This window comes from Aphelocoma coerulescens, chromosome 20 (assembly GCF_041296385.1).
Source record: "Aphelocoma coerulescens isolate FSJ_1873_10779 chromosome 20, UR_Acoe_1.0, whole genome shotgun sequence".
Taxonomy (NCBI): Eukaryota; Metazoa; Chordata; class Aves; order Passeriformes; family Corvidae; genus Aphelocoma; species Aphelocoma coerulescens.
The window spans coordinates 13,856,813-13,877,384 of record NC_091033.1 but is presented as its reverse complement, the minus strand read 5'-3'; the positions used below and the strand labels follow the sequence as shown (position 1 = coordinate 13,877,384).

The following is a 20,572-nucleotide window of genomic DNA, read 5'->3' as shown; positions in this document are numbered from 1 at the left end:
GGGCAACTCTGCTGCTGATTTTACACAGCCACTGATCCACTCTACAGGGATCATTTAAGTCCTGCCGAGCACAATTCCAGTTAGAGACATTCACAGCCATGGGATTCCATCCAGTGATCCATCTATTTGTAATTGTTCCATGCCTTTCTTGTGGCTTTTCAGGATGAAATAGAGCTGAACAAGCTGCCAGTGTGGGGGGACGTGGGCATGGGCTGGAAAAGGAGAGAGGCAAGCCGTAATTTAATGGAGGAAATAATTCCAATGAAATAGTTTGTGAGCTCATGGAGAGGTTGTGGGGCCTTTTCTAGGGTCACACAGTCCCATTCAGATGAGAGATAAACCAGACCTGTTGGTACCCAGAGCTCGTTACCCAAAAGCAGCTCTCCAGTTTTCCATGGGGAACAGCTTCCTGATGGGGATCTGCTGCCTCAGACACGTCTGGGGAGGGGATGGAATAAAGGAGCTGCAATCTGTCTCTCTTGGCACAGCTTCTTTTTTCTAGAAGCCCAGCAAAATTCTAGATCCTGTCCCCTCACAAATTTCCTTTGAACTGAAAACAATTTCGGGGCTCATCTCCCACCTTTTGACTCAGAAGTGACAAATTAAAGCATTTTTTTCATAAATAGAAGAATGGAAATCCAAACCCTAGCGGGCTGCCTGTGTGAAGAGCTCCCTTTGGAAGGACCTTGGACCTGGAATTCCAGCCCTGCCAAAATCCAACAAAATGCTCAAATCACTTTCCATCTGCAGCCTTCAGGGTGAGCTTCCTACCAGCCTTGGGTAAAGTGGCCACATTTTTTTCCTCCAAAAGGTAAAAAAAAAAGGCAAATTTCAGGGGAGACTGAGGAATTTCTCAGGCATTGTGCCGTGCCTTTGCTGTTTTATGTGTTTCTAGAGGTTACTGGAGTCACCAAAGGCAAATTCCTGGCAATATCCCAGGGTTTCTGGAAGGGATCCCAAGCTGCAGGAGAGAACGTGCAGCTCCTGCTCTGGAAAAAAGCAGAGTTTGTGTTTATTTGATGGCGAGTTCAGTGTCCCTGTAAATGCAGCTCATCAGAATGCTTTGTTTTAGGGCAAAGTGCAGAAAAACATTCCCTCTAGGTCCCTCTGAAATAACAAACAAACAAGGGTGGGATTGTTTGTTTTGGTAGTCAAGTAGCTGTGCTTTCCTGCAGTGTGGTGGAGGCCACATATCTCAGTTTTTAAAACAGCCAGTTTTAAACCCCTGCCTTTGAGATCTGAGAAACAACCTTCCCCCCTCCAATTTCTACATATTTGGCCATTTTCAGATGGCTTTTTAGCGTGGTTCCTGAGCAAAAATAGTGAGGGCTGGGGCAAAGAAATTCAGATTTTAGCTTCTACATGAAAATATTTTGTTTCTTACCATGTGGAATATTCTATTCCATTCTTACAGTGTGGAATAATCTGTGTTTCATGTACAAAGCAGAGCATTTTAGGCGCTTGGAAATCCAGCCCTTGGTGATCTTTTGCTCAGCTGAGGAGGTGAGGACTGCCAGGTCTCCCTCCCACCCTCATTTCCAGGATGCTCCAGGGTTTGGGTCATCATGTAAAGACATCAACCCCTGGTTTCAGTTTCCCTCTCTGCCTGAGAATATTCTCAAACCCCGAAGCTGAGAAAATCAGAAGAATTTTTTCACTTTCCTCAGCCATATCCATCCCTGGAAGCATCCCAGGCCAGGTTGGATGGGCTTGGAGCACCCTGGGATAGGGAAGGGTGTCCCTGCCCGTGGCAGGAGGGATGGGTTGGGTTTTAAGGTCCAGTTCCAGCTGAGCTCAGGTTTGCTGAGGTCTCTTTCCAGCGCCAAGGAGGGATGGGCATTCCTGGGCATTCCTGCCTGCTTGGCAAGCTCCGAGGGGCAGGAATCCTGATCCTCACATTGCATCATTCCTTTGAAGTCACTTCAGTTGTGGTAATGATTTATATCAGATCATCTCTGGAGCCAAAAACAGAACTGGCTTGATGTGACCTTGGCCGTGCAGCGCCTCTCTGGGAGTCTGGTGATCCACTTCACAAACAGCTGGGATATTTCCCTGGAATTTCATGTTGTTACCTGCTCCTTGGGCTCCTTCAAGCTGAAATTTTCAGGAGAGGCCGCAAGGAATAGATGCTGATTTTTGATACTTGAATTAAATCCTGAGTTGGACTTTCTCAGACGATCTCAGAGGGAGAACTTGGTGGGTTTCAGGTGCTGTGCAAATGCCAGCTATTCCTGCTCTCCCAGCACATCAGACCCCGATTTGCTGTCTGGATTCCCTAATCACTGTCAGCGCAGGTAATTACAGCACCACTTCCAGCTAATTCCTACTCATGGAGCAGCAGGGAAAGTGTTGGTTTGGGGGCTGAGTGAGCTCAGTGTTCCTGATGGAATCAGCGCCTGGGAGCATTTGGGGCTGGTGCTTCGCAGCTGTGGCAACACAAGCAGCTCATGCTGTCCCTGCCTTCAGCCTGAAATGCTGACACGTCTCAGGCACAGCCCTGACCGTGGTGGCACCAAAGACCTCGTTCCTTGCTCTGTGGTGGAGCTCAAAACAGGGTCTGGGATTCACTCTTTGTCCTGGGCATGGCACTGACAACTTTTCAGTGCTCCCAGGAGGGTGCTGCCAAATTATTGATAGAATCATGGAGTGGTTTGATGGGAAGGGAGCTTTAAGTCCCACTATTTTTATTGCTTTGTTGCTGGAGATTCAAGGTTTCCTGCAGTTTATGCTCCCTAAGGGTGATGCTGGGTGAGTTTTATGTACTTGGAGAGCACAGAGGTGGGACAGTGCTGACAGTGCCCATTCCTGGTATCTCCACCATCCCATTTTTGAAGGTTTTAAGCAGTGAGGGTGTGTCTGTTCTTCTGAGTCTGTTTGTAAGTACAACAGCAAATGATTACTGAAGGATTCTTCCCTTCTTTGGGCTTCTAATAGCTGAAGTTAGAATACAGAGTTTTGAAAAGCAAAAGGGCTGAATACTCAAACTTTGGACAGTCTCTTTTGGGTGGGATTTTGGAGATTCTTTTTCCTTGTCAGGTGTGAGGAGATGATGTTGGCCCAGCAAACCAAATTCTCAGAAGGCAAATGTACAAAGTCTCTCGCAGCAGAAGTAGGTGCATATTTAAATTGTGACTTTGGTGTGAGCTGTCACTGTGGTCAGTGATTTCTGAGCAATCCAAATCAAACCCTTGCATTAAACAGAACAGGCTGAGTGCCCAAAAAGCTGGAAAAGGGAGGAAAATCCTGATCAGTTCAGCTGGTGCCTGGCATGGGAGCAGCCCGGCCTTGAGCTAAATGCTCCTGCAGCCACGTGGGCCAGGAGTGTGAGAGTCTGTGTGTGAGATGGGGAGGGAAAAATGATACAGCTGGGAGAAACAGCTAAAAACTGGTGAAAGAAGCACAGCCAGTCAGTTAACAACCCTTTGTGGGTTCAGCAAGGGAGTTACAGCTACTTTTCATGAACATAAGAATTTTTTGACCCAGCAGGGGTCAGAGGATAGAGCTGTTTTCCTGTTGGGAGCTGCCTTAGTGGGGCAGTGGGATGTTGTGATGGGTCCCATCACTGCTCACCCCACTGAATCTGTGCTGTGAACGCCTTGCTGATGGCTGGTCTGATTATTTTTTTCTTTGCTTTTGAAATCACACTAATTTCGGTGGCAGTTTTGATTTATTTCGAAGCTACCAGGTGTTACTTTGGAATTACTGATGAAGTGTGGGCTGTGAACAGTTGGCAAGGCTTGTAATTCCTGCCTTCTCTGCAGGCAGTCTGAGCTCAGCTGAGAGCTGTGGCTCTGAATGCAGGAGCACGGCAGAGAGTGCACCAGAATTAAGGGATGGCTGGGAAGATTGCAGGGAATTGTGGCAGGAGCTGGAGAGATGAAGTGGCTTCGTGCTGTGGTTGGAAAGGTGTTTTAAAAACCACTCTGCACAGAGCCTGCCCCAAATGACTTGAATTTAAATTCAATTAGACCCTGGGAGCAAAATGACAGAATGGTCCTGGGTTCTGCAGTTAAATAATCTGCTTTTTCTCTTGTCAGTAATTCAGTTCCTGCTCCCTTGTGTTACCCCTATTCACAGCTGATGCAGAGTGTCACCTCTCACTCAAGAGTTGCTGGCTGGATCCAAAGGAACAGGATGTAGCTCCCCAACAGCTTGGGCTTGTGCTCCCTCTGAACTTCTGAGAGTCCACAGCTGATTTGGGATTTAACTTCTCTGTGAGTACTGGTGATATTCAGGCCATTGAAGATGCCAAGTTTGTTCTTCTGTGTCTCTAGATTTACCAGAGGTGCTGGTTAGTGTTCAAGAAAGCTTCAAGCAAAGGGCCAAAGAGGCTGGAGAAGTTCTCAGATGAACGAGCTGCTTACTTCAGATGCTACCACAAGGTAAGGCACAAGGTTCTCTCAAACTGTTTTTATCTGATGCAATATCAAGAATAAAATCCAAAGTTTTGTGTATTAGTCGGCCTGAAAATGGAAACTTTTTTTAACTCTTAGGGTCCTAAACCCGTTTGTGGGTGCTTTCATTCAGTGGAGGCAGAGTAAATGTTCTTTGTAGCAAACATCTTGCTAAGTGAGTGGAAAAGGACTTTATTTTTAAAGCATTTGGCCTTTCCTCAGCCCTTTAAAATCACATCTGAAATACTTCCCAGTGGCTCCTGCTCTTCATGTTTACAGTAACAACCATCCCAGGGAACATGGGAATTCAAAAAGCACTTGGAGGTTCCCATTTTACTGGGAATTTGCCTCTGTGGGAAGACAGGAGCCAGCTGCAGACATGAAGGACAGCACAGACCTGGTGTGAAAGCCTCTGCTGAATTCACTGGTGTTACAAGAATGAGGATTTTCCCTTCAGCCACTGCTCTGGAGTGATGTGCACGTTTCATATTCCCCTGAGAATTTCCGTGTGTCGTTCTCCTGGGCATGGAGGTGGAAATGAGAAACCTTTTAATTCATGATAATTGTCAGCAACAACTGAAGATTAGGAGTGATGGGCATAAATTCCCAGGAGCTTGAGGCTGCTCTGCACTCATTTGGACAGACTTTTAAGAGGAAATCCTGAGGGAATCCTGTCTCTGAATCCTGTCTGCGTGCCACGGAACCTGTAATTGATTGGTCATAGAACCCGTGGCTATTTCTAATAAGTCAGGCCCAGAAATAGTTCATTCACGTTTATATTAAGCAAGTTTCAGAAGTAATGAGGTTTTTTTCCCCCTTTTTTGGGAGAGGACTGCACAGAGCCCTCTGTGTAAGAAATGTGTGAGAACTTCCAGCTCTGTGTGAAACACTGCATTTATATTATTATATCTGTCAATTATTGATGCAATAATCAATAATTAGTTGTTTTGGCCACTAAATTAATGCAATATATGAGCAGCACCTTGGGTAATGGATATGAAATCCAAGAGGAGCCTAAATGAGACTGGAATTTCTCCTCTTTCACAAAATTCCATCAGTCAGCACCTGTTTGCAGGTGTTTAACCCACCAGCAGCCTGGATCTGCAGACTCAAGCACCATGGACAGCCTCACTAGCTGGGAGGGATTTTCACTTTTAGGCCAAGCTTAGTCTCTACTTAACAGTTACTTCATTTCAAGCTATTGCTTCTCCTTTAAATTTAATTTCTGGATATCTCTAGTAGCTGATTTGACAGGAATGAGTGATGATCAAACTTCAGAAACAGTCACTGGGGACTTACACACAAATTTTGTGTGGTTTTTGTCAGAACTTTGCCAATCAAATGGAAAGAACCTCAAAGATCATCCAGTTCTACCTTGGGGACACCTTCCCCTGTCCCAGCTTGCTCCAAGCCCTGTCCAGCCTGGCCTTGGCCACATCCAGGGATGGCTCTGGCTGATGGAAAGTGGAAAAATTGCTGACTTTCTGGGGTTCATTTGGATTTTGAGAATATTCTCAGGCAGAGAGGGAACTGAAACCAGGGATGTTGAGTAAGGCTCTTCTCTGGTTTAGAGTTGTCAGCTCTCCAAGCTGACAGGTCCCATTTATTTTTAACAAACCTCACTGAGAGGGAGCTAATGAATATTAAAGGACATTTCTGGGCAAAATCTGCTCATTTACAAAGAGCACAGGTGGATAAAAATGAGGTTTTTTTTTAAAATGAGCCTTGTAAATGTGTGAAATTCAAATGTGGTGAATGATGGAGATTCTGAAAGTATTAAATATGAGCTGCTGGAAGAAGTGAAAAAAGAGCATGTCCCTGCTGCTCTGTGTCAGGCTGTAGTTGAATGATTCTTAGGAAAACCAGAGTTAATTATTGATAAAAACACCCAACAAAGAATATGGCAGAGATGTCAACACACTGCATGTCACCTGCTTTTTATTTATAATATTGGTGGGATTTTGGTGCTGAAGCCATTGTGCAGAGGTCTGGGGTGGTCACTGCTGTCCTGCAAGGGTTGGTGGTGTGGAGAGGCTCTGCTGGGACAATTCTGCTGCTGTCACTCGGGGACAGGAGAAATTAATCCTGCAAAAAAAAAACCCAAAAGCAAAACCCAGGCAGACCTGTGAAGGTGTCAAGTGTGCCACGAGCCTGTGCTAATGAAGGGTTCAGGGTGGCAGATGAGAGCAAAACCTCACCTGCACATCCCCGGGGTCTCAGGAACACACTGTCAGCAGGATGCAGTTTGTTGGGTTTTATTGGAATATTAAGGATTCTACCGGCACATCACGAAGTCAAAAGAAATAAGAATTTTTTCCTTAAAGTCAACTCCTACCTGGACTCTGGAGTGATTCTCAAATGCTGCTGAAAGGAGCTAAAAAAACTGAGGAGCCCTCACTCAGCCCATCAGTCTTGGGAGAGGTTTAATCCATCATAAAACTGTAAAGGGTAGAAAAGGAAAATGATGAATGGAGCTAATTTCTCAACAGCCCCTGCCTCCTTCACTCAAGTGTTTCCTTCTGAGGCTTTCCTTTTTCCTGGCATGCATTGAACTGCTGTGTTCCTTTGATTTATTGGTGCAAAGGGGCTGACAGGGCCCTGGTTGTGGTGGCACCGTGGTGGCACCAGTCCCTGGGGCTGAGGCTGGGCAGCAGCTCCTTTCTTTCCCCATCTGAATTTTGGGTCCCCGGCAGTGCCTTGGTGGTGCTCCTGTTATTTTGGAGAGTCACATTTGTTTGCATTTGAATGTGTCCTTGTCTGCAGCTCTGCACCAGGGCATGAGCTTGGACATCCTCACCACGGGAAGAGCAAAACAGAAATAAATACTTTTTTTGGTCTAATATTAACCTTAAATCCTTACTAGTCCTGCTCTGCTTTTTAAAAGTGGAAAGGTCACAGTATCCTAAAATAAAGGTCATGTGAGAACAGTCATCTGTAGCTGATGGAGTGAACTGGGAATTTGCACACACAAAGCAAATTGCCCACTTAATTCCTTTGGTCCCACAAGGGAGGGAAAATAATTAGGATCCAGGCTACAAGATCTATACAGAGAGTTGCTTTCCAGGTGACTGTCTGATTTTCACTTGTTAAACATAAATAAGCAGCCACAAATTGCCACATGCTTGAACAAAATACTACTGGAGGAAGGAAGAAATTCTTATTTCTTTTGACTTTGTGGCGTGCCAGAAGAATCCTTAATATTCCAATAAAACCCCAGCTAATTGCACCCTGCTGACAGGAATACACCGAGTCCTCGAGGGGTTCTAAGTTTTAATCCCATTGTGTTAATCTTGCCTTGAAACAGCAGAAGTAATTTAAACAGTCTTCCTGTCTGGTTACGGAATAATCCATTTGGAAAATTGGACTGTGGAACTTGTAATTGTTTTCCAGGCGAAACTGTATCACAGCAAATGAAATGTTTCAAGTCTGACCACTCTGTTAATAACGAGTTGTTAAACATTTATTTTAATGAATGCTATCACTTATCTGTGAGCGAGGTGTCAGATTCAAGGCTTTCAGAGAATTAAAGGAACTTCTCAGGGTGTTTTGGTGTCCCCACTAAAATTCCACCTAGTGGGGCTCATGGAATATTTGTGAGGAAGAGAAGAGAAGAAGAAGAGAGAAAAGAGAAGAGAGAAAAAGAGAAGAGATAGAAGAAGAGAAGGGAAGGGAGTGAAACTGAATGGGCTTTAAGGTCCCTTCCAACCCAAACCCTTCCATGATTCTATACAAAATTTAATCTGTTATTTATACTTAGCAGGTTAGAGATGTGCAGGCAGCTCTTACCAGCAGGAGTGAGCAATAACATTTTCCATTAAATGCTCCCCTGGGGTTTCCTGGGGAATGTTTGATTTGTTCTCATCACGGGGCAATTTTCAGTGAGCTAAGACAGAGCCATGAATCCTTAATTAAGATTAAACCCCAAAGTGCTTGGGAACCATTGAGTGTGGCAGTTGTGGAGGCAATAAAATAATCCCTGGTGTTATGCTCTGAAATGCTCCCCATATTTGAGAATTATGCACTAATTCAAACAATAGTTGGAATGCTGAGGATCATTTTTTAGGAAGCTGCTTTTTGGGCATGTTTTTGATGGAAATGGGAGAAGTGGAAGAATTTTGGCTGAGTGGATCTGTCAGGCTGAAGCTCTGCTTGTTCTGTCAGCTGGGAAATGACTGATTGATTAATCCCTGGTCCTGGTTCAGAACTCTCTCACCACACAGCTCTGCAAGTACTTTAGTTTTTAATCTAATCAAATGCATTTCAGTTATATGGATTGTCATCTTAATCCAAAGGAGGCTCGAAAACGAAAAGGAGGGGGGAAATATGCAAAGGGAGGTCTTTAAACCTTAACAAATATCATTCTTCTTGTGATTTCTCTGCTAATACAGTCTTAGGTCTGATATTTGTGGTTTACCCCTCAGTTTAGAATTAATTTGCTAAGTGTACATTAGTTCGTGATTTCAGATAAATAAAACATACACGGATTAAACTACCCATGAAAACACTCGTTTTGCAAGAGCCTGGCAGGAGGAGAGCTATTTTAAAATGCAAAAAATAATTAAAAAAAAGAGAAATAAACCAAACTTCAGCCTCAGTATTTGCAGGTGTTTGGTGCCTGCTCCTGGCCGGGTTCCAGGAGCGTGGGGGTGTTTGCAGGCTGCCGCCCCGGCAGTGTGAATTCCAGGAGGATGTGCCAGACAATTGGGACCATCTGTTGTGCCAGGGGAGCAACAGGGAGGCTGCTCAGCCTGCTGGGCTGAGCAGGGCACTTGCTGGGTGGCACAGCAGGTCAGGTATCCTGATTTTTTCCAGAGGACTGCTCCCCTGGGAGCGCAGGTGCGAGGTGGAGCGCTGGCAGCAGGAATTGCTCCTTGGATGAAGCTCTGGATCGTGCCAGGAGGGACCACTGCCTGAGTGGAGAATACCCCTGGAACGGGGAGAGGTGAAGGCAGCCTCAGCCTCGATGGCAGCTCAGATGCTGTCAGGTGAAGACTTTGAGGCCCCGCTCTGTGAAGAGCCGCCAGGTGCTTGTGGAGTGTTGTTTTCCAGGCATGGAAATCGGGTGCCACGAGATTGTGCCCAGGATGGAAGGAGTGGAAGCTGAAAAGCTGGATTCCAGCCACTCTTCTGCAGGGAATCATTGGTGCCCCTGAGTTCAGAGAGTCCCGGAGTGCCAGATTGTCCATCTGTGTGTGCTGCTGAGCACCCTGAGCCGTGTCACAGCACCCTCAGGACTCCTCTGCCCGCAGGCAGGCCCTGGGACATCCAGCAGGGACACTCAGACAGGAGCTTCCCATTAGCAAAATTCCAAGTCAGCCTAAATCCTTCATTTCCAAAATGTAAGTTCTGCTGACTCAGAACTTGCATTTCACCCAGGGCTGGAATTCATTAGCACATTCCCTTGCAGGAAATGCAAGTGTGCTTGGCCTAAATGTCAAGGTGGTTGCTGTCCTGGATGGGGAAAAATCTGGTTTTCTTTCCCCTTGCATTCAAATCTTTTCTTGGCGTCTGAGGAAAATACCTGGAGTGGAACTTGGCAGCTGGCACTCTGTGCTTGACCTGCCGTGTCCCAGGGAATGGGTCATGACAGGTCTGTATTTAGCAGTGAGTTGGGGTCTGGAGAGCACTGGGGGATGTGCTCCCATCACAGTGTTTCCTGGAAGAGGGTTAAAAAAAAAAAAACCTTGTGCAAAATGAAGCCCAATTATCAAGTCTCAGTTTTGACGCTTCTCAAAGTCTTCAACCTGGAGGCTGGAGAAACCTGAGTTCCAAATTTGGCAGCTCTGCTGGAGGTTTGGAGTGTTCCCCATGGGATGGTCCTTCCATTATATCCTTCTGCTGCTGCCTATGGGAGGAGGTTCTGGACACTGGCTGTTTTGTACAATTTTTGGGGAGATGTTGCCCATGAACTGCCCTTTGTTCCTCCCATTCACAGTAGGAAAAGCTTCTCCAGGGTCTTGCTTGGAAGTGTGATTAATTTAAATAAAGAATTCCTCCTCAGCCAAATTTCGGAGCATTACTCATGGGTTGTGAGGGTGAAAAGTGCATGTTAGAAATATGAAATCACTGTATTATGGATTTACTAAAGCTGTATACAAGGTAATACCAATTTTTTTTTTTTTTGAGTATAAAAGCTATTTTTCCAATTATTTTTTGGCAACCAAGCAACAGAAATCTGTGTTTACAGTCTGAATCTTTAATGCTAAAACACTTTCTGATAATGAAAGCTGTGATTTTATTTTTGTTTGTTTTTTTTTTAAGTGGACCATTCTAACAAATCCTCAACTTTCCATAAAAAAAAAAAGTAGCGTAGAGAGCAGCTTTTCACCATTGTTTTTTCCTCCTTGCTGAAAGCTGTGCTGGAACTGGGAGTGCTGGAACTCCACTTGGGTGAATCCTTTAGATTTCCATCTCTCCTCTCTCTGGTTCTGCTGCACCAGGTTGGTCTTTCTCATGCCTTTCGTGTGAATATTGCTCAGACTGGAGGGAGCTTTGGTCCCACCTTTTTCTTGGCTAAAATTCCCGTTGGGATGGTGATGTCTGGAGGTGAGAGAAGTGGAGGACGTGGCTGCTGCATCTCCCAGGGCTTTCCCATGGAATTTCTGAGGTGATTCCTGGCAAGGCGGCGTTTCCTCAAGAGCCATCACGGAGGTTCAGAGCCTGTTGATGCTGTCCCAACTTTTTCTCCCTCCTTTCCCTTCTCTCCTCCCCTTGCCCAGTCAAGAACGGACAGATCTCTTCCCAAGCTCCTCATTAAAATCCCAAATTGTGCTTTTCCAGGTCACGGAGCTCAATAATGTGAAGAATATCTCGAGGCTGCCAAAAAGCACAAAGAAACACGCTGTGGGCATTTATTTCAGTGATGACACCTCCAAAACCTTTGCCTGTGAGTCAGGTGGGTGAAACAGTGACTCTCCTTAGAAAAGCTCAGAGCATTATTGTGAAATTGTAAATATTATGTACCTACACAGAGATTTTCTGGGCATTTATACAGAGCTTGAGGCAGATGAGTGGTGCAAGGTGCTGCAGATGGAGTGCCTGGGAACACGAATTAATGACATTAGCCTTGGAGAGCCTGACTTGTTGGCATCTGGAGTAGAGAGGGAGCAGAGTGGTAGGTACAGAAATATTGACCTTTTGAATTGTTAATTGCTTTATTTTCAAGCCTTTTGGACTGTATGTATGGATATTGGAAATAAAGAGGAGCAAAACTGTTTTTCCAAGCCCTCCTTCCTGTTTTGGGGGGGTTGGTTTTGGTTGTTCAGGGGTTTATTTTTGGCTTTTGGTTTCAGTTGCTGCCAGTGATAATAAATAAGTTAACTGGAATTATTTTGGAGTAGCACTTCTCTTTCTCAGATGAGTTAGTTGCTCTTGGAGATGGGAACTATTTGTTGTGTGGTTTTTTTTGTGTGATGTCAGTGACCGAGGCTCTGTAAAGAGAATAATAAATAACAGTAATTGCATGCAAAACCTGACTCCGTGGCTACTCCACTTTCCTATGCAAATGAGCTCATTACCTGCACAAGCAATGCATTTATTCATGCATACAGTTTTATGAGCTGTTTGCAAATATCAGGATTGTGCTGGCACAGCTCTCCTCAGGCTCTGAGTGCACACACAAATATTTGATGCCCTTTGGGTGCAGCATCTGACTGCCCCAAACGTGGAGTTTGTTGAGTTATTGGAAGGAATTCTTTGTGTGGGAATGAGCAGTTCTAAGTGGAAATAAGATCTTGTGTTAGAGATGGAAAATAGGAAATTCCTTGAATGACTTCCACGTTTGCTGGGCAGGGATTTTAGACTAACCTTTTGTTTTTCTCCCAGAGAGATTCAATGTGTATTTGATGCCATCCCCTAATTTAGATGTGCATGGGGAATGTACCTTGCAGATAACATTTGAGAATATCTGTCTTTGGGACATCCAGAATCCCAGAGTCAAACTCGTCTCTTGGCCATTAAGTGCCCTCCGGCGCTACGGGCGGGACCCAGCCTGGTTCACCTTCGAGGCAGGGAGGTAGGTGGGACTTTGTTCTCTTGCTTTGCCTTCCTGGGGGTACTTGGACCATTTCCAAAGGGTTTCCAAGGATAAGAGAGCTGATCTTCAGCCAGTCTGGACCCATTAATACAAAAAACCCCCAATTAAAATATAGAAACAAATGTAAACCCCCCAAAACCCCAATTAAAACAGTGAAATATAAATTTAAAAAAATCCTCCATTAAAAATACTGAAACAAATATAAACCCGAATAAAACCCCTCTCCATCCCAGCTGAATGGAAGCAGTTGCCAAAGTGCCTGAAGGGTGTGGGAGAGCTGAGGTATCCCAAGGGATGCCAGGTGGAGGCTGACAGTGTTTTATGGTACTGTATGGAGTTATTCTTAAACAAAGCAGTCAGTGAGCCAGGGATTTGGATGGAAAGATCTGGGAAGAAGAGGTGAACATCATTCCAGAGTTTGTACAAGGTTTGGGTGCAGAGTTACGGAGTTTTCTCAGGAGAAGTGGAGTTGGATGTCAAGGGCAGTGGGTGCCAAGTTGTTTCCCAAAAGCAAATGAAAGGAATGAAGGGACTCCTGTTTTGCACGGATCTTTTTGACAAACAGGTTTATAAGGAAGCTGAATGGAATTCCTTGTTTTAGAGGTGTTGCTCCTCTGGCTCAGTGGTAACAAGCTTTGGGTGAAGCTGGAGCAATATTGAACTGAACCATCAAACCCTTGTGAGGAGATACTGGAGGCATTATTTGAGATGAGCACATTAGAGAATTACAACAGTGAAGGGGAAGCAGATCACACAATTAACTTACCTGGAAAGGGAGGAGGCACTCAAGTTTCCATCCTCCATCTTAGTGCAGGATTTAGCCCTCCTGGGGAGGGGAAAGGAACACGTTTTCCTTTGGCTGATCATGCATCAGCCATGACAGGACAATGCATTTGGGACACTGAGGATTTGTATTTGTTGTTTCAAGGGGAAGACAAAAGTCTGCAAAACTCATCAAAAGTCCAAAGGGGGGAGACAAATCAATCCTGCCTGGCACAGATTCCAGATAGAGCCTAAATAGAAAAAATCCGGGTCTTGTGCAGGCGCTCTCCAGAGCTTTCCCACTTGTGATGGAGCAGCTGAGTCTGTTTGGAGACAGCAACACAAACATGGCCTGGAACAGTAAATGGCACGAGAGCTGCACAGAACCACAGGCAGAGAGGTGGAAATAACTTTGTTCCCTCTTCAGCCACCTTTGTTTCCTCCCTCCTCGTGCAATGGCACTTTTAGAGCAGCACAGGAAGGTGTTGCTGGTTCGTGGTGACCTGGAAACTTCCATCTCCCACGTGGATGCCCTGTGCTCTTGCCTTGGCAGGATGTGTGACACGGGAGAAGGGCTGTTCATCTTTCAGACCAGGGATGGGGAAGCCATCTACCAGAAGGTTCACTCGGCTGCCCTGGCCATAGCAGAGCAACACGAGCGGCTGCTGCAGAGCGTGAAGAACTCCATGGTATGGACCTTGCTGGGATGGGGATTGGGATTGGGATTCCACACTGGTCATCAGCCAAAGTTGTGCTGCTTCAGGGGGATTCGGATTCTGATTATTATTTTTTATTATTATTATTATTATTATTATTATTATTATTATTATATTCTGCTTGATTATAAAATTTAGGGCACTATGTATAACTGGAGTTCCTGTTCAAGGATAACAACAGGGAAAGAGTCCTCGATGTCTGTGTGTGCAAAGTTATCAATAAATGTGAATTAATACAGAGAAAATCAGCTCCTGTCATTGCACAGTCTCATTAATTTCCTTTGATTAATCAGCACCATGAATTTGTTTGGAAGCATTTCTCATCAGTCTGCTTGCAAAATGTGGCTCCTGCTCAGTCTTGCATTTGCTGAGTGGTGTCTGTGCTCCGAGGATGGTTTGGAAAGAATCAGACAGGTTCCCTGGGAAGAGCTTGACACTCTGCTTGATTCTTTCAGAAACATGAGAAGAGCTCACCTGCAGCTGGCAGTGCTGCTGGTTTGCCCTTTCCCAGTAAAAGATCATCTAACACCATCTTTGCTGGGTTTTACTTTCTTCTTTAAAACCAAGAACCTCTTAGTTCTAGTTAATGAAGGGAGCTCTTGTTCAAAAATATCTAAATTTGTCTTCAGTGGAGACAGATGGATAGATGAGACAAGTACTCAACAGTGACTAAATTAAGCAGATTAAAATTAACCTAGGCTAGGTCAGCATAACTTCAGTAACATTTGTAGCCCAGCAGGGTCAGAAGGGATGGAGGAACCTGTTGAGGGAACAATTTCATGTTCAGAAAGCAGGGATCAGTTCTGAAACGACAGTGAATAGGTCTACAGGCAATTTCAAGTTCGTTGGCTTTGCATTTCTGGAATAACGTCTTTAATAGATGATGTAAAATTTCCATCTCACAAGTGCCCATAGACTCAGCAGATGCAGAGTTGCTGTAGATTTCAATAGGCAGCAGCTGCACAACCTCTAAAAAAGCTTTTTCACAAACACTGTGTCCCACCACGACCCCTAAATCTAATTTTGTAGACCCTGCAGTGCCAAGGGAGGGGATAACAGCATATTCCAGCTGAACTGAAAGTCTTGGAGCTCAGTAGCAGAATGCAATTGTTTCAGCTGAGTCCATATGTCCTGGATATGGGTTCCCCATGTCTGTCACAGAAATGTTGAAATACTCAGTAGGGCTCTGGGGCCCAAGCATATTCAGGTTTAGAAGCTCAGGCAGAGCTCTGTTGTATCAGGTGGCTTTTTCTGCTGATCACAGAATATTTGCCAAGCACCTCTTTGTTCAGATTGATTGATTTCCCCTGTATTTTTCTGCTGCTTTTGAACTCCTCACCGAGGACTTCATTCCAGATCTTTGCCCTTTTTTCTAAGCTGTTTGTATTGTTTCTGTCTCCGAGAATTCCTTACCCTGTGTAAATTTTTGTATTAGTGAAGCTTGAGCTGTTACCTGCAGAAAGGGCAAGTAAAGGAAGAAGGTAGGAGATGTGGTGGTGAGAAATGAAATCCACAGTGAGTGTTTTCTTTTTGCTCCTGGCATCCTGACCACTGCCACATCCATGGGGGGATTACCCAAGGCTGAGGGGAAGGTTTGATTAAACCACCTGAGGGCTCCTGTGCAGGGAAAAGGAGAAAAGAAAGGGAAAAAGGGAGTTGAATATCCCATGGTGATGGACTGGAGCAAAGCTGCCAAGGAGTGCTCTGACGTGTCTGGCACCTCCTGGGCTGGAGCCTCAGCCTGGCTGTGCTGCTGTGCCACTTCCGCAACTTATTTTCAGTGAATCCACAGCTCCTCCCTTTTCTCTTTGAAAGGGAAGAGCGAGCTGCCTTTGTTTAGTGACACATAAATCCACTCTGGTCATTGGTGGCTCTTCTCCTCCAGGTTTCTCTCCTTTCACTTTCACATTGCCAGAGAATGGAAAGCAAAGACCTGTTCAGGTTTGATTTTGAAACCAAACCTAAGAAATCTTCAATCATCTTTCTTTTCTTTCCTTTTGGAGCCATGGTCACAACCAATCTGAGAGAATTTCAGTGTGCAGGGGCTCATTTTCCATGTCAGTGCCAGGTACTGCTGTGGGATGGAGCCAGGACGAGTTGTGCCTCCTCCTCCTGCTGCCACAGAGACACGGGAGGTTAATTGTGCAAATGAAATCAATCACCATTAAAGCCTCCTGTGCTCGAAGTCTGAGGTGCTTTGATGAAATGTTGTGTATTCAGGACAGAACATGCTAATTTTTATCCTCAGCTGTGTTTTTTTTCAGCTTTCTCCCCTGCTGATCGAGTCCAGGAGGGGCATCTCCTCTGGGCCTTCTCTGTGGCACTGTTCAGCTTTCCTCTGGCTGTGTCTCTGGGGTTTTTCCCCAACACAGCCTGTTGGTTTTTGCACTCCTGCTGACAGCAGAACCGTTCTCAAACTGCCCCGGCTCGCTGTCCAGCTCCCCAATAAATGAAACCTCCAGAAAACAATACCTGCAGCTGAGCATGCCCTCCCCAGAGTGCTCTGCTGATTGGCACTCCCTGGAAAAGATGCCATGGTTTGTTTCCATGGTGCTGAGGTGTGTGGTGACACTGCAGAGGGCTGGAGCTCTCTGATCAGTGTGGTGTAGGTGGGACCTTGCCTGGGGCAGTGATTCACATCCAGCTGATGTGGAGGTGGCTCCTGTCAGAGCAGGACTTGAGCTGGCTTTGGTTTGCTTTAGTTTTAAACTAAAGTTTTTTTATTAAAACAAATTCCAGTTTTTTAGCTTCCCGTCACTGGTGTCCCTGCACAGAGAGGAGGCTGAAGGCACCTCTGAATAACTTGGAAATGTCTCTTTCCTTCTCCATGTTTGCTGTTGGGTTTTGCTCCAAAATACACAGATTTTCTTGTAAAAGGTTCTTTCACCTCTGGTTTTGTGAAACCAAAATGCAAAAAGCTGTCTTCATAAATTAGAAAAGTCTAGGGAAGCCTTGGTATGTTTGAACTGATGTTTCCCTGAGCTTTGGGAGGAGAGTTTTAGCTGCACTCTGAAGCTGATGATAAAATCCAAATACTTCTATCAGCTTGCACATTATTGAATTAATGGAAGCAAAAGTGCCTTAAAGTAGTCAGCTCTCATGTGTTAAGTGCAATGTCGATAACCAGGGGCTGTGATTATGCAAGGAAAGGGAGCTGAGGGCCCTGCATGAGGGGGCAGTGTGGGATGGGGCTCCCAGCAGGGCAGCGCAGCCCCTGTGCTCTCCTCCCAGCACGTCTGGCTGTGTTCCTGCAGGGAATCTGGATGCAGGATGCAGTTCTGCTGCACTCCTGTGCCATCAGCTGGCACCTTCCTGGGCTCTAGGGGAGGGAGGTGAATAGAAGATGCTTCAAAATTACTGAGAACAAGTTGTGAAACATGCCCAGTGAGGTTCTCCGTGTGCCGAGCTGGATCTGGCTCTGGGAAGGTGCAGGTGTAGCTGGGCAGCCCCTCTGGTGGCACGGGAGGATCCCAGCACTGCCCTGCCTGCTGCTCACCCTCACTTTCTGTTTCAGCTGCTTGAGTTAGGACTGCCCTCGGGGGCAGCTGGGCTTGCCCAGGAGCAAGGCAGCACCAAGGCGAGCTGGAGCAGCAGCAGTGGGACCTAACCCAGAGCTGTGTGCCCTCCTGACCCAGAGCTGTGTGCCCTCCTGACCCAGAGCTGTGTGCCCTCCTGTCCCAGAGCTGTGTGCCCTCCTAACCCAGAGCTGTGTGCCCTCCTGTCCCAGAGCTGTGTGCCCTCCTAACCCACAGCTGTGTGCCCTCCTAACCCACAGCTGTGTGCCCTCCTGACCCTGAGCTGTGTGCCCTCCTGACCCAGAGCTGTGTGCCCTCCTGACCCAGAGCTGTGTGCCCTCCTAACTAGAGCTGTGTGCCCTCCTGACCCTGAGCTGTGTGCCCTCCTGATCCTGAGCTGTGTGCCCTCCTAACCCACAGCTGTGTGCCCTCCTAACCCAGAGCTGTGTGCCCTCCTAACTAGAGCTGTGTGCCCTCCTGACCCAGAGCTGTGTGCCCTCCTGTCCCAGAGCTGTGTGCCCTCCTTAACCCAGAGCTGTGTGCCCTCCTGACCCAGAGCTGTGTGCCCTCCTAACCCAGAGCTGTGTGCCCTCCTTAACCCAGAGCAGTGTGCCCTCCTGTCCCAGAGCAGTGTGCCCATGCAGACTAACCCGGGCAGGGGGGAGTCCAGGCTGCTTCAGTACCAGTTCTTGCAGTGGTTGTGCTGTCCCAGACAGTGTTCCAGCCTGTCCCTGACCTGCTGTCCTGCCTTGCAGCTGCAGCTGAAGATGAGCGAGCGGGCGGTGTCGCTGGGCACCGTGGTGCCCCTGCCCCGCAGCGCCTACTGGCACCACATCACCCGGCAGCACAGCACCGGGCAGCTCCTCGGCCTGCCAGGTAAGGGGCACTGCCCTGCCTCCTCCCCAGAGGGTGACACTCAGCCTCGGGGGGGACAAGGGCATGTCCTGTTTGGGATGGACAGCTCGGCACAGGGGGTGTGCCGGCGTGCTGTAACCCTGACCCTAACAACCAGAAAAAAAAGCCTTAAAGGAAATATTTTTCCTGGTTCTTTCTTTCCAACACTAGAGGGGGCAGGCAGCACACGGAAAGCTCCATCCAGGGGCGGGATGAAGGATGAAAGCGGCTCTTCCATGCCTGGTCAGAGCTGTTCCATGGATGAGGGCATGGGAGGAGGAGCTGCTGGTGGCACAGTCTGTGCACTGGCCTTACTGTGCCCTTCCACGGAGCCCTTTATTAAACCAGGGCTGAATTCAGGAATTCAGCATGGAGCTGGCATGAGATAAATTGGCTGCGTGGGTACAAACCACTTGTTTTATATTTAGAAAAATATCTTGCTTGTTAGACTGGGAAAAAAAGGATCTAAAAGAGCATTTTTAAATTCTAAATGAAAGTCAGAACTCTGAAAAAAACAATTTGCTTTGTACAAGTTTCTGTTCTGAAGGTAAAGAAAATCTGCGTGGATATTTCTGAGCTGGAGCAGCAGATTGAGCAGGGATAGATTTGATTAATTAATCTCTAGCTCCCATATTCCTGTGTGTGAATCACTGAGTGAGGTGCCTGTGTGTAACTGGGGTTGTTCTGTTTTTTCCATCTGGCTCTCCATGAAGACGTTTCCAGCCCAGTGAAGCTCCACCGCACGGACACTTTTCCAACCTACAGGGCAGAGCATCGATAAAGATCTGGGAAGAACTTTACAAACTCTTTGTCTTCTGACCAACTGCCCCAGTGGATGAGTGGTGATGACAAGCAAGGATGGAAATGCAGAGAAGTTCAGGTTGGACGAAAAATTCTTGCAATACAAAGGATTTTTTAAACTTTGCCCAAAGCGGAAACTCTTCCGTGGATATTGGAGAGAGGAACCAAACCACCAAACCCTCTGGTGTATCTTTTATATCTTACAGCTGGACAGAGGAGAAATCACTCCCTAAACACTTCCCACTGGTTTTGTATGATAGGATTGTTGTAAATATGTGAGACTCCTGTTGTAGTGTGGTTATTTTGTCTCCTGGCAGCTGTGTGTTCACCGCTGTGTCACCCTGGTTTGTGGCAATGCTTCTCTTTAGTTATTCCCATTATTGTTACCCTGTTTCTGATCTCTGGAATGGTGGCCAGTTTGAAGCAGCTCTTGGATACAATTTTTCCTGTTTGAAGACTTGATTGTTTTCTTTTAAAAGAATCTCCTCTTTCCTGTATTTATTTCCATCTCTGTAAACATTGAAAATAAATAAAAAAATCCCACTTAGTTTGTGGTGCAGTGTTTTTTGTCATTCAATTAGCACAAGCTAATTTTCTTCTAGGACAGAATCACGGTCTGGGGCTTTGAGGTAAAAACAGCAAAGGGTAAATGTTGGATTTCCACGTGCAGGAGTGTTGTAGGAACAGAGCTGGAGGGGAGGGAGGCTCTCAGGGAAGCCAAACCCTGGCTGTGGTGAAGGTAAATGTGTTTCTGAAGGAAATAAAATCAATCTGCCATCGCTGTGGAAGGTACCCCACAGTGCAAAGATAAGCTTAATTTATTGTAAATAAGGATTATGTTCATTCCAGAGCTGAACTGCTCACACAAACAGGGATTGAAAGGCATGTTGTGACTAATAGCCCTTTATCTTCCAGGTTTACTCCTGCTAATGTATTCCCTCCTGAGCTGACAGCAGCTGTTGCTTTATCAGGGATATGACAGTTCAGTAAATGCTTTTATTCACCTTTTATTCATGCAGTGATTGATAGAACACAGCTATCTCTGGCTGAACACTCCTATTACAAAGAAGACCAAAAAAAGCCACTCTAACCTTGGCCTTTAAATGAAGGGTGGTTAAATCAACCAGCTCTGAGATGATTTTTTCCAGTAAAACTGCCTGGCAAGGCTGGGAAAGCAGCCTGGAATCCACGTTACTTTGAGTTATGGGGGGTGTATGACACAGGATCGAGGAGCAGCTTTGGTGTAATTTTTGGTACCAGCACATTGAGTTATCTTTGCATCACTGCTGCCTCAGAAGGCCAAAGGAATGAGGGAATTTGCTGCTCCTGGAGTGAATGGCTTTTTGGCAAGGGCTGCCTGTGTTTGGAGCTGGCTGCCAGGTGCTGTCCATGGATCCTTGAGAACTCCTGGTCTCTGTTTTCTGCCCTACACATGGACCCTCCACAAGAACAGCC

At 46.2% G+C, this 20,572-nt stretch overlaps 1 protein-coding gene across 3 annotated transcripts in view; it reads left to right on the top strand.

Annotated features, from left to right (window-relative positions):
• DOK5 (docking protein 5) overlaps positions 1 to 19,664 on the top strand; it is a 32,016-nt gene extending 12,352 nt beyond the window's left edge. The window contains exons 2-8 of one of the 3 annotated variants that reach the window (XM_069033944.1): positions 4,275 to 4,382; positions 11,175 to 11,289; positions 11,389 to 11,508; positions 12,258 to 12,408; positions 13,745 to 13,880; positions 18,178 to 18,298; positions 19,030 to 19,664. In XM_069033944.1, coding sequence (XP_068890045.1) covers positions 4,275 to 4,382; positions 11,175 to 11,289; positions 11,389 to 11,508; positions 12,258 to 12,408; positions 13,745 to 13,880; positions 18,178 to 18,298; positions 19,030 to 19,097 — 819 coding nt within the window. In that variant the 3' untranslated portion in view covers positions 19,098 to 19,664. Of the gene's footprint in view, positions 1 to 4,274; positions 4,383 to 11,174; positions 11,290 to 11,388; positions 11,509 to 12,218; positions 12,409 to 13,744; positions 13,881 to 18,177; positions 18,299 to 19,029 lie in introns of all 3 variants that reach the window. The other 2 variants (XM_069033943.1, XM_069033945.1) reach the window with 2 other exon arrangements.
• The last annotated feature ends 908 nt before the right edge of the window (positions 19,665 to 20,572 follow it).